The sequence below is a fragment of the Camponotus floridanus genome, unplaced genomic scaffold (assembly GCF_003227725.1).
Source record: "Camponotus floridanus strain SB8 unplaced genomic scaffold, Cflo_v7.5 scaffold63, whole genome shotgun sequence".
Classification (NCBI taxonomy): domain Eukaryota; kingdom Metazoa; phylum Arthropoda; class Insecta; order Hymenoptera; family Formicidae; genus Camponotus; species Camponotus floridanus.
Genome location: NW_020229803.1, coordinates 278,109 through 291,387, shown reverse-complemented (window position 1 = coordinate 291,387; position 13,279 = coordinate 278,109). Strand labels below are relative to the sequence as shown.

At 37.5% G+C, this 13,279-nt stretch overlaps 1 protein-coding gene across 2 annotated transcripts in view; it reads right to left on the bottom strand.

Moving 5' to 3' along the window:
- Positions 1 to 13,279, bottom strand: part of LOC105255912 (steroid receptor seven-up, isoforms B/C) — a 186,641-nt gene that overhangs the window by 100,244 nt on the left and 73,118 nt on the right. For both annotated transcript variants that reach the window (XM_025413234.1, XM_025413235.1), the window contains exon 3: positions 488 to 1,039. In XM_025413234.1, the coding sequence (XP_025269019.1) occupies positions 488 to 1,039 (552 nt within the window). The remainder of the gene's footprint in view (positions 1 to 487; positions 1,040 to 13,279) is intronic.

Sequence of the window (13,279 nt, the reverse complement as noted above, 5' to 3'; positions counted from 1 at the left end):
TACATAAAATTATTAAGGTAAGATAATCGCAAAATGAATATTTTACAAAATATTTTATGGTTTATGTAAAATTAAGAAATGATTTTAAGCCTCATAATTCGGAAAGTACTTAATGAAAACTAACTTAATTATAGTGTTTTGGAAAGCTCTCGACGTGAGCTACCAGAATATTTAATAAAAAATAGAGAGTTCCATTTAAGAAATTAACGGTGATCTTCACGTGACTTTTCAAATGACTCTCCCATGTCAAATCATTGCCACTATCTGATGGCCCCCTTCAAGTCATACAATTTTTGTCTGAAACATTTCTTTTTAAAGTGCATAGTGTATGAAATATTCGACCGGTCCGGGACTTTTGGGACACCCTGTATATGTATCGGAAAGTTGATTGAAATTGAATAAAAAAATTATCTGTAAATTAATTAAAAATGTTATAATCGATTCAAAATCATATCAACCTAAAAGCGAACATTAATCTCAGACTCACCAGTGGTGAAGAGGACGATGGCCTTGAGACAGCTGTACTCCGCGGAGTCGACGTGAAGGGCCTTGAGCTTCTCCACTTGCTCCTGAAAGATCCTGATGTGGTCCATGAAGGCGACCACGCGATCCGCTGCCATCGGTGAAGCGTGAAGTCCCGCCGCCGCCAGGAGCGGCGCCACGTGGAGAGGCATCGAGCACTGGCTCGCGTTCAGGACGAACAGCTCGCTCCATACTAGCCTGAGTAGTGCCACTTGATCCGTCACCTGGAGGTCCGGGAAGAACGGGATGTTCCGGGCCCACTCGACCGCCGAGAAGAGCAGCCGCGCCGCGAGCTCGCAGATATTGTCGATGCCCATGATGTTGTTGGGCTGCATGCACTGGCCGTATCTCGAGGTAGGGTACGGCTCCGCCCTCAGCAGCAGACTTATGTACGACGAGAGGTAATTGTGTCCGTTTAGGCCGGCGCACGCGACCGCGTCCCCGTTCGTCAGGGCGAACTGACCCGGCAGACCCGGCAGCGAGGGTTGCGACGGTGGTACTCGCCCCCTTTGCACGGCTGAAACAAGAATGAAGCACGATAATGTGAAGACTCGTGTCTCTACCTAAGATTCTGATCTCGTTCTTTCACGTTACACGGTATAGTATCTGCCATCGATGTTCATTCGCGTACGAAGACGGTGAAAAGTGGCGGAATCGATCGAGCTTACGAAATTTTGTTCGAGGATCTTGAAGCAGTGCGAATGAAAAAAATAGTAATAATAAAAAATAGTGATAGAAAAATGTAACATGTGTTTTTATTTAATACGCAACCACATATTTTTTTCTTTCCTTCACTGAGAAAAATCGTTTGATTGTATCAACAAGGCGTATATGATTGAAGGCATTTTGGTTAAATCAAACAAGAATTTCTAGTTATCATGATGAGACTTGATTTTTTATAACTAGAACGTTTAATAGATTTTACTATAAGGATTTGGTATTTTATAGTTGGATCTATAAAATTTCTTGTTACATTAATTTCTTTGCTTGCTTTTTAACTTAACTCGTATTAAATATTTGCCAATTTGAAATGTATATAAAGAACTAGTATTAACATTGAATCCAAAGTATATTTTTTTTCTTTTACGAGCAGTAGTGAAGAAAGAGGACGCTAGCTCTCTGATTGTGTGTGTTTGAGCTGCATTCTCTTTTTGCATCACTGTTTATCAGTTTAATTTCTAACAAACTGAATTTTTCAGTAATAATTTACACACACAAAATAATTTATTCAATAATCTGGATTGAATTTATCCAATAATCTTGCTGGAATTCAGAATATTACACAGACTTTTGAAATTAGAATAGAAGAAATTTTAGACGACTTGGTGTTGGTGAGTTTAGTATTATTAACGAGAAAATTTGGTAAATTTAACAGGACGAAATTAATCAGATTCATCTGGTAATTCCTACAAGAATTCTGATTCGTCCATTTTCCAACAGATATATTGGTTGAATCTACCAGAATTCTATTTAATGCAATCAGATTTTTTCTCAGTGCACTGTTTATCAGCTTAATTTCTAACAAACTGAATTTAAAATAATTTAGTCAATAATCTGGATTGAATTTATCCAATAATCTTGCTGGAATTCAGAATATTACACAGACTTTTGAAATTAGAATAGAAGAAATTTTAGACGACTTGGTGCTGGTGAGTTTAGTATTATTAACGAGAAAATTTGGTAAATTTAATACGAAGAAATTAATCAAATTCATCTGGTAATTCCTACAAGAATTCTGGTTTGTCCATTTTCCAACAGATATATTGGTTTAATCTAACAGAATTCTAATTGATGCAACCAGATTTTTTTCTCAGTGTTCCTTTAAAAAATGCCAAATGTGTACTTTTTAATGCGATTCTCTCTTAAAGTTTCGACGCGCTCTTTAAATCGCCCCAGAATCTCCTTCGATCATTTGTCCTTGAAACCTTTTCGAGAAACTAGAAATGAGACTTATCTATGCAGTCACACGTCAACGAATTCGTGATTTCAATAGAAAAGAGAAACGGGCTCTTTCACTTTTGCAACAATTTTTGATTGAAATATTAACGTATCCAAAATCACACTTAGCTCATCTTTAATCAGAAATACATATTTATTCGTGCGTCGATTATTACATAAACGTTTCCTGCGATCACGAGGATCAGATGAAAGCATTTAATGAATAAGCTGGACTTGGAGCAACATTTAGCAGTGATATCGTATATCGAATATCCCCCAAGTAAACATTATAGCATCAAGGATACTCTCATTTGTACCCAGCCAGAGAGGATCGGAGAGGATCGCACGATCCGTCAAAAATCTGACGGGCGGATTGCGCCACGCTTGCCTATACATTGACAGCGCGAATTTCTACGGTCGCCCGAGGCGATCATTCGCATCGAATACAGACGTGACGTAACGAGTGGATCCTCGCTGACCATCGGCTAACGGTCCGTTTCGAGTGAGAGAGATCGTTTCGTGCCTTCGTGTGCGTCGGAGATACATATATAACGTACGCATTTATTTCGCTAGCTCCTTCCAAGAAGTCACCGACGCGAAGGTGCACGACACCTGTACCGGAACCCGGACGAATCGCGGCAATACCCTCGAGTGTCTGCAAATATTGTGCAAAGGCAAATATTGTATACGCACGGCCGTAACGTGGCACGTTCAAGTACACGCAAATACGATCGCCTAAGAGAGACGGCGAAGCCGCCAATATCGGTGATTTCGATCGGATCTATACGAATTTCGCCGGCATTACCGCTTCATTGATCAGCCGTTATTATCATCATCATCATTATCTTCATCATCATTATTATCATCATCATCATCATCATATCATTGAGGTTAATGTCCACTGCAATTGTAAAATAATGTACTACTTTGATAGATTTATCTACACACTCTTTTTGCTCAAATACACGTAAACTATTAGAAGAATATTATTTATATAATATTCTTTTTATATAATTTATATAAAAATTTATATAAAAAGCTATTTATATAATTTGCGTTCTCTCTCTCTCTCTCTCTCTCAATGCATTCTTCTCTCAAGATACACAAGTATCTGGAGAGTGATCATTTTAATATTATAATTAAAAGTCACTTGAATTTTTATAACAATGTTGTCACATGAGAAATGTAATTGCGACGTGTATCATAAAAATTTATTCAATATACATAATTATTATCAAATTCATCTCCCACGCATGTAAGACACACATTTAAAAAATTCAATTGTCCTTTCGTATCTTTTTTAACCGGAGTCTTCTCTTTTTTAATCGATAAAAGGCGCACTTGTCAATTGCAGGATAAATTTGTCGTCCTGAAAAATCGACTTGGTTACCTTCTTCGTTACTTCCTCGTTCGGCTCGTCGATCGCGGGCGAGAGGATCGTATCTTTCGTGCCCGATCATGCGAGATGTCCTGCAAACCGTTATGTACTTATAAACGCGCCTCTGCCGCATTCTCCGGGCGTGATTACCGCGATTATTACCGGGCCGCATATTTTTTCCGCGCTTACGTACACATGTATACAAGGGAGGAGACGGAGAGAGGGGGGGGGGCAGAGGAGGCGGACGGCGACGCGATTACTCCGTTGAGTAACGACCGCTCTTGCGCGATTGTCCATCGCGCGATTGCGCTCGTTTGTCCGCGTAACGCAATTACTTGGCGTTACACGAGTGTGCTTTCACTCGCGATAATTGGCAAATGACGGGGCAACGCGTGCGCGTGACAATGCTGAAAACTTGGAACGAGCTGCCGACGAGCCTTCAACTTCTCGACGATTCAAGTAGGTGGGTGAATTATTTAAATGCGTGCTCGCCATACGAGCCTTCGGGGCCTTTCAAGGTTTGCGTTTTTCGCGACGTAATTTAGAATAATAACTTTGCGCTCCCCTTCCTAGAAATATTAAATTGCGCACGGCAATAATTATTCCTGCATACCTTGAAAACTTGACATAAGAGAATAAGAATGTTATACTTTTTTTTTTTTTTTTTTTAGGAAATTGTGTATCTTTTTCGGATAAACATTTATGAAATGCAAGGTATAAATATATTTTTATTTATGTCAAGTTTTTAAGCTAAACTATTAAGGGGATCCTAAATTAAACGGCGAACTCTTACACGATTACAGCGCCCTCATCTAATCCTCATCCCGTATCTCTCTCTATCCTGCATACCTTGAAAACTTGACATAAGAGAATAAGAATGTTATACGTTTCTTTTAGGAAATTGTGTATCTTTTTCGGAAAAACATTTATGAAATGCAAGGTATAAATATATTTTTGCTAGGTAAATATCAGAAAAATTTTTTTATTTATACCAAGTTTTTAAGATTAAATTTTAAACTATTAAGGGAATTCTAAACTGAACGGCGAACTCTTACACGATTACAGTGCCCTCATCTAATTCTCATCCCGTATCCCTCTCTATCACGTTATTTATAAAGAAGATGCACTGCTTTTCCTCTTATTCTACTTTTTCGATATTTCAGGTACATACGGACTGAAATTTTCAGAAGAATGTCATTTATTAATTAGGCAATTAAATTCAGTTTTTATAGTCCGATAATGTTCTACAATACATAATCGTACAAGTTACTGTTTTATGCATAAAAGCTATAAAACTTTTATAAGAAGCTAATGTTGATTTAAGAAGTCGATAAATAAAAATGTAATTTTATACTTATTTTCTTTCTCAATATAAAATCTCATACTATATACTTAAATTCTGGAGAAGGATTTTTAATTCTACACAGGCAATAAAAAATGGCACACTTTCGAAAATTACGTTTTTGTCGATAAAACAGACGATTTTAGAATCCCCTTAGATTAATATCAATGGCATAAAATGATCGCGACCGTCTTGGAGGAACGGCGCAGCTTCGACGACATTCTGGAGGGCTCTCGATGGTCGGAACGCGGAACCAAGAGAGATAGAGAAAGAGACAGCATTGAGAGCACACTTAATCCTCAAAAGGAAACGCCGTCTAAGACGTACCTCGGCAAATTGCGACTCGTAACAACGCGTGGGCGTACGTACGGTGCACCGATGCAGCGTTCTGGGGAGAGATAGCGGCTCGTGAGCGAAATGGTGGGAGCGAAAAGGAGAATCGCTCGTTCTAGCTTGCAAGAGCATAGTGCTAGTGCGGGACCAGAAGAGAAGGTGGCACGCTAAAAACGAAACGGAGAACTGACGAGGAGCTGCGGCGGCAGGAGAGAAAGACGACGTAGAAGAAGAAGAGAAGAAGAAGAAGAAGAAGAAGATGGAGAGCGAGGAAGGAAGTCTTTCACGTACGAGACTCTCCCGCTCAAGAGAGTCGAGACTCGAAGAAACGGCGTCCCGCTGAGAAGCGCCTGGATTCCAGCCTCCGCCCCGCGGCTAACGAAGGAACGGGCTCTCCTCTCTCCTTCCTTCTCCATTCCTTCACTTCTCTTTCTATTCGTCTCTCCATAAGTCCCCTTTCGTTCTCCTATTCTCTGCTTTCCTCAAGAGAGGGTCGGTCCCGTCTCCCAGAGCGCGTGGGGGACCGACCAAGGTCCCATTTAACGCCCCGACGTCGCACTTCCGCGATATCGATGCATCGATAATAAGGCCGAGAAAAAGAGAGAGTCGTGACAATGACGCGAAGTTGACACGCGAAACCGAAGATAAACATGTTCCGAACATGCGGGTGAACTTGTCCAGATCGACCGATATCGCCGAGAGTGATTCATCGGCAGAGACTCGTGGCCTTTTTCTCCTCATTTCTTATGCCGACCTCTCGGTCCGTCTTTTCTCCAAAACATCTTTGTAATCGCATACGCATGATCGTATGCGCTGATAGTGAAGATAATCGGTATAAAAAAGAAACGCAATTAGAAAAATATAAGATCAACCTAATTGCACGATAAACTCATATAGCATCCTATGTCCAAAAGACATTAACAGGACATCCTGAAGATGTCTAATCGCCCAAAAATATCTTCTGGATACCTTCTGGGCATCTTTTGGATATGCATGCTAGGTGGGAAACTATGTTTCCATTTATTTGTTTAATCTTAGAACAAAGAGATGAGTTTTTCTTTACGAGAGAGATTCTCAATCGAAATCTTTGATCTCACTTCCATTTCATAAGCTCTTACACAATATCTTAATCATTTTCTATCCGATCAACACATTCACGATGACGTTAATCTCCCAAGTAACCCCGAATCGGAGCATCTCGCAAGACGACGTACGTATTTCGCAAAGAGAAAACCGGACAGATGGGAATAGTTGCATATCGACCTGGCTGAGCTCGCAAGCAAAATCGGGGCATCCGTGGTCCATGGCGAGAGACGATCCGCGCGAGAGGCGAACGTCTCGAGAACGGATCTCGACGGCCGGCGGAGAGGATGCGAATTAGCATGATGCGGTTCCCCGATAGCGCCGAGTGCGCGCGCGGCGTAAACGTGCAGTATACGTTACGGTGTATGCAGATTCGGTATACCGTTACCAACCACCATCGTAGTCATCTACCCGATTCGCTCGCTCGCTCGCTCGCCTCGGCTCGTACCTTACCTACCCACCAGGCCGCGTGACGTCGTAGTCGCAATCAGGCGATACCGTCTTCAACGTGCCGGATTAACCGCATCTCTCGGCCCGTGGTTTCTCCTCGTTAAAAGACTCACCGCTCGGGCTGATGCGCCGCTTTGCGATCAAATCCCGATACAAGACGCTACTGTACTTTATTTGGTACCGTGTTGGCGACGAAAGGCGATATCGTTAATTATCGCGAGATATAAATCGGATTAATCAATCAGAAGAATTCCAAATGTAACGTTCTATTTCTAAGCCTTTCTACGAGAGCACAATTAATAATTATCATTTTCTAATGAGAGGTTTAATATCTTTAGATATATAAAAATAAAACTTTAGAAAAAACACATCACAAATTATTAATTTCATTTTTTTCTTTTTCTTTTTTAGAATTAAATTAAGGATGTTCTGTATGTACAATCCCAGCAAAAAGTAGCAATCCCAGCAAAAATCATATTGACGAATATCCACTTTTGGTGTATTTTGAGTAAGAAATTGTGTGGAATATTGTAATTTGATCTTAGCTACAGTGCAGAGATGTATTTTTTAATATTTATTGCGTTTTTACTGTGAAATATTCCGAATTTTGTTAATCGAAATGATTAATTTTTGGCAGAGAACTTCGCCTTGTGACAGATACATGGCTAATTTCATTGAATTATATATAATATCTTCTTAACCAGTTAGTACTTGTATAATATTATTTGACCAAATATTTCCTCTGTATCTAAACTTTTGCAAATTTTAAACAAATTCTGAATATTATTTCCATGTGTTTTTGTCATTTAAATCGACGTGGTTATACGTTTCCCATAAGAACACGTGTTAATATTCGATGCAAATTAAAATCCTTATAACTTGTGAACGTTTTAGTAAATCGATTTAAAAATTGTACTGAAGATTCTAAACATATGTAAGGACATTCTGTACAATTTTCATTAAATTCTCAATATTTTGAAAATAGGTACAAAACATCCTTAATACTTCATTATACATGTATCGTACGTATAAAAATACGATGTCATATTTTGTGTTTTATGAATAAATCATAAAGAATGGAGTAAAAATTTTTATCATTTTAAATACTTGCTATTGACTCTCTCTTAAATAAAATAGTATACTTTTTAGAATGAAAAATCTTGATATCTTTACATATATTTTTTCTTAAAAAAGAAAAGTTCTATTAGGATCCTGGATATTATTTTACGTAAGAAATTAAAAAATATAGGAGAATGCGGAAGCTTTTTTTGCTAAATGAGAAATAATTTTCCCTTTCACTCGAAATAAAATTCGGCGATCACAAAAAACAATTTCATTTCCTTAATGTTCCATTCGAAAATATAAATATTATTATATAATAAATTTCTTTTCAATAAATCAAAGACCATTAAATAAAAAATCGAGACTGCTAACGGTGAGAGGCTAGATTTTTTCACGCGTAAGGATTAACTAAAGTCATCGTTGATTTCAATGTTGGAGGTCGTTCGAATCAAGTGTTGGAAAGCGGTACCGTAAAGTACGTACATTGAAGCCACAATGAGAGATCTGTCTTCCACGGAGGGGGGGGGGGGGATCTTACGTTACCTTTCCTTTGGCGAACGATAATGCTACACGTCAGAGGGACGCGGCTTCATTAGCGCGATTACCGATCGTCGCGCGAGGCCTCGATACCTCGATAAAGAGGAAGAATCGCGAGGATTATCGAAGAGGGAGGAGAGGAGGGGACCCTGTGACGTGCGTTGTGGCGCGCATACCGGAGAGATCTTGCCAGGGATCCTGAGCGATCTCTACAGCGGCGAACGCGTGGCGTATTCTCGAAGAAGTCCGCGAGACGTGGATTGATGATCCTGGCGCGCGGTTCGAAAAATAGAGGGAGATAGAGGGGGAGGGGGAGAGGGAAGGCCGAGTGGAAGGTATCCGTCCAGAGAGAGAGAGAGAGAGGAAAAAAAAAGCATCGAGGTCGAACCTATACCTTTCTTCTTTTCGCACACACGCACGGACACCTCTTGCGTGTAGGTGGCTGCGTCTGTCTGGACGCACGCGTGTGTGTGTGCGTGCGTGTGTGTCTGTCCACACGTGAGGGCGAGACGCGTACATCCCGACGTGACGTACAATGTGAAAACGCGCCGTGGTATCGCTCGAAATAATTATAAACATCGGGGAGTGACGATCAATCTTCCGCTCTCCTTCTCTCGATAATAATAAACGAATTACCGGGGAGAGAGGGGAGGATGAGGAGACCGCGGCTCGGAAGGGAAAGACGGCAGACGGGGGAGAAGAAGATACTCCCCCCTCCCCTCCTCCCGCCCCGCCACCTTCCCCCGGATGAGGACGGAGAACGAGCACCCGCGGAGCGCGTGATTTAAAATGTTAATTCCTTTCGTTCACGGCGACAGCCGCGTTGATTAAGACGGACCGGACGCGACGCGGTAGAGGAATTTCATTAGCGCTCGTGATGTACTATGACTTAGAAATTTAACACGAATCCACGGCGGGAGAGCACGCGGACGGAGACAGAGAGCACGTGCGTGCCTATCCATCGTGCATTGCGGAAGATTTGCTAGGCATTCAGATGGATGGGCCGTGAAAGCGTTTGTCTCCGCGAGGAGACTTTAGAGGAGTCGGGCGAACTACGTATTTCTTTCCTCTTCTGATCGATAAATAAATATAGTACATTGAGAGAAATCGTTTGATCGTACCAATAAAACGTATATGATTGAAGGCAATTGAAGGTTAAATCAAACGAAAGAATTTCTAGTTGTCATGATAAGACTCGATTTTTTTATAATTAGAACGTTTAATAGAGTTTACTATAAGGATTTGGTTAGTATTTTCTAGTTGAATCTGTAAAATTTCTTGTTGCATTAACTTGCCATGAAATGTATAATATATAAAGAACTAGTATTAACATTAAATCCAAAGTATATTTTTTTTTTCTTACGAGCAGTAGTGCCAGAAAGAGGACGTTGGCTCTCTGATTGTGTGTGTTTGAGCTGCTCCTCTTCTTGCATCACTGCTTATCAGTTTAATTTCTAACAAATTGAATTTAAAATAATTTATTCAATAATCTGGATTGAATTTATTCAATAATCTTGTTGAAATTCAGAATATTAAACAGACTTTTGAAATTAGGTGGAAGAAATTTTAGACGACTTGGTAGTGGTGAGTTTAATATTATTAACGAGAAAATTTGGTAAATTCAACAGGAAGTAATTAATCAGATTCATCTAGTAATTCCTACGAGAATTCTGGTTCGTCCATTTTCCAACAGACACTGGTTACATCTATCAAAATTCTGATTAATGTAACCAGATTTTTGCTCAGTGTAGTTTTTAAGAATGTTTTGTATGTACAATCTCAGCAAAAAGTAGCTGAAAATCAATATTGACGAATATATCTACTTTTGGTGCATTTTGAGTAAGAAATTGTGTGGAATATTACAATTTGATTTTAGCTACAGAGATGTATTTTTTAATATTTATTGTGTTTTTAATGAAATATACCAAATTTTGTTAATCGAAATGATTAACTTTCGACAGAGAATTTCGCCTTGTGACAGATACATGGCTAACTTCATTGAATTATATTTAATTATATTTAATATCTTCTTAAGTTCGTACTTGTATAATATTATTTGACCAAATATTTCCTCTGTATCTAAACTTTTGCAAATTTTAAACAAATTCTGAATATTATTTCCATGTGTTTTTGTCATTTGAATCGACGTGGTTATACATTTCCCATAAGAACACATGTTAATTCGGTGCAAATTAAAATCCTTATAACTTGTGAATCGATTTAGTGAATCGATTTACAAATTGTACTGAAGATTCTAAACATATGTAAGGACATTCTGTACAATTTTCATTAAATTCTCAATATTTTGAAAATAGATACAAAACATCCTTAAGATTTAATTTTCTTGAATGGAAAGGAAACAATGTCAGGTAGAAAATAACATTTTTAAATCAAAGATTATATAATTTTCCTAAAGTAGAATTAAACAATTATATATATTTATTATATATTTATTATATATTTATTATATATATTTATTATATATATTTATTATTATATATTTTTGAGATGACAACTATATTGAAATAAGATTATAATATCGTTAAAATTTAAAATTATTAAATTCCTCTAAGAAGATTATAGATTGTTGCGTATATATAAAGCAATAAATTAATTTAAGTATATAAGTTTTATATATTTAAATTAAAATAAATTTTATTTATATTTAAGTATATAAGTACATATTTAAGTATATAAGTACATATGTTAATTCGATGCAAATTAAAATCCTTATAACTTGTGAACGCTTTAGTGAATCGATTTAAAAATTGTACTGAAGATTCTAAACATATGTAAGGACATTCTGTACAATTTTCGTTAAATTCTCAATATTTTGAAAATAGGTACAAAATATTCTTAAATCAAATGCAAATTATGATTTGTCCAGAAAAATTTGCATAATCACCGAAAGTATGATACATGTTCAGAGAGAGAGGGAGTGAGAGAGGGGGGGTGATGGAGAGAGAGAGGGGGAGAGAGGGGGGGAAGAGAGATCGATTAATTAGATGTATGATATGTGGAATCTATGCATATTTCTCTTGTTTATCAATTTTGATTTCGCGTGGAAAAATTCTACGCATTTCATTATTTCTGGAAGAGCCGTTTTGCGGTCGCGCGTCCGACTTTACGTTTGCTGTTCAATGAACAGTTATCGAGGATTTGCATATAATTTCAAGTGGCGAACGATAGTGGAAAAATACGCAACGATATGTAGTCGCGCAAGGCGCTCTGGCTTTGCCTGGTCCGACTTTTCTAAAGAATTTCGACAATCGTGTCAATCAATCACCGATCCATAAATATTACGATCGCAAACGTAGCTTCCCGTATAATTCAGGCGCGAATGACGTCGATCGTTTACTTGCATAAATGTAGCGACGTTTCCTGTATGTTGATTAATCTATCGCGAGGTGATCCGACATTGTTATCGAGAGCCATTAGCAACTACGTGCTCGTTAATTTTCCATGTACATAAGGTAACTTTGCGATGATGTATCATTTACACGTATTTTTTGCTCAAATTATCTCCGTGTAACTCTAAAATACACTGTGATCTTCTGAACTTTAACTGACTTTACACGTGTCTACATTTATATAACGACTTTTCGATTATGATTGATGGAATGATCGAAAGTGGAAATTATACTCATCGAAAATCATAAGCTTAACAATAACGCGTGTAAATATACATCGGATTTTTAAAAATAAGTAATAAAAAATAAAACAACATTAACTTTGAATCTCGATGACGATTAATATATAATAGTAGCTTTAGTGCAGACATTAGGATTGCATAAGATACCAAGATTAGTCATGATATTGTCTTGTCTTGTCTTCAATTTCTTGAATTTCCAGACAAGATCAAGATTTTTAATTAGTTATCAAAACAATACCAAGACTAAGATTGTCGAGATTATTAGTCTTGTCAAGATTAAATAACACGACAAGAAAACTAGCGTCTACGAGCCACAGCGAATGGTAATGTCTAAAAATTCTTTTAATTGTACGCGAAATTTAAACGGGAACAAAGTATATGCATATTTTACTTGGTGCATTTCACCAAGATATAGATTCTCATTTTTGAGAAATTCTATAAAACCCTCTTTATCCCCCTGAAGAGACTCTTGTCAAGATTATTGGTTCTCAAAAAAACTAAAATATTTATATTTGTAAATGAAAAAAATATATCACTATATACGAATTTAAAAAAATTTTATTCAATAAAAACATTTATATTGATAAATTTAAAAACATTTAATATTAATACAATATAACATTTTTATAAATTAGAAAGCAAACTCGCAAATTTTAGACATTAAAGAGCATTTCACCCAAGAATTGATGCACATTAGTGTTTTTAAAGATTTACTTTGTAATCTGGTTCTATTTTTTGACATAGTCAAAGTTCCTATTGAGAAAAGTCTTTCTACTGGCAGGAACGAGACAGTTGAACTTAAAATGTCTCGAGTCATTTTTGACAATGTGGGATAAATATGAACCTTTTTTTATCATTCCAAAATATTTATATCTGCACATTCCCTTGAAGCCTGTAAATAGTTATTAATTTCTGTTTTCCATGAAACAGTAAATGTTCTTTTTATGTAAATAAACGACATTTATATCGATTACATAGTAAT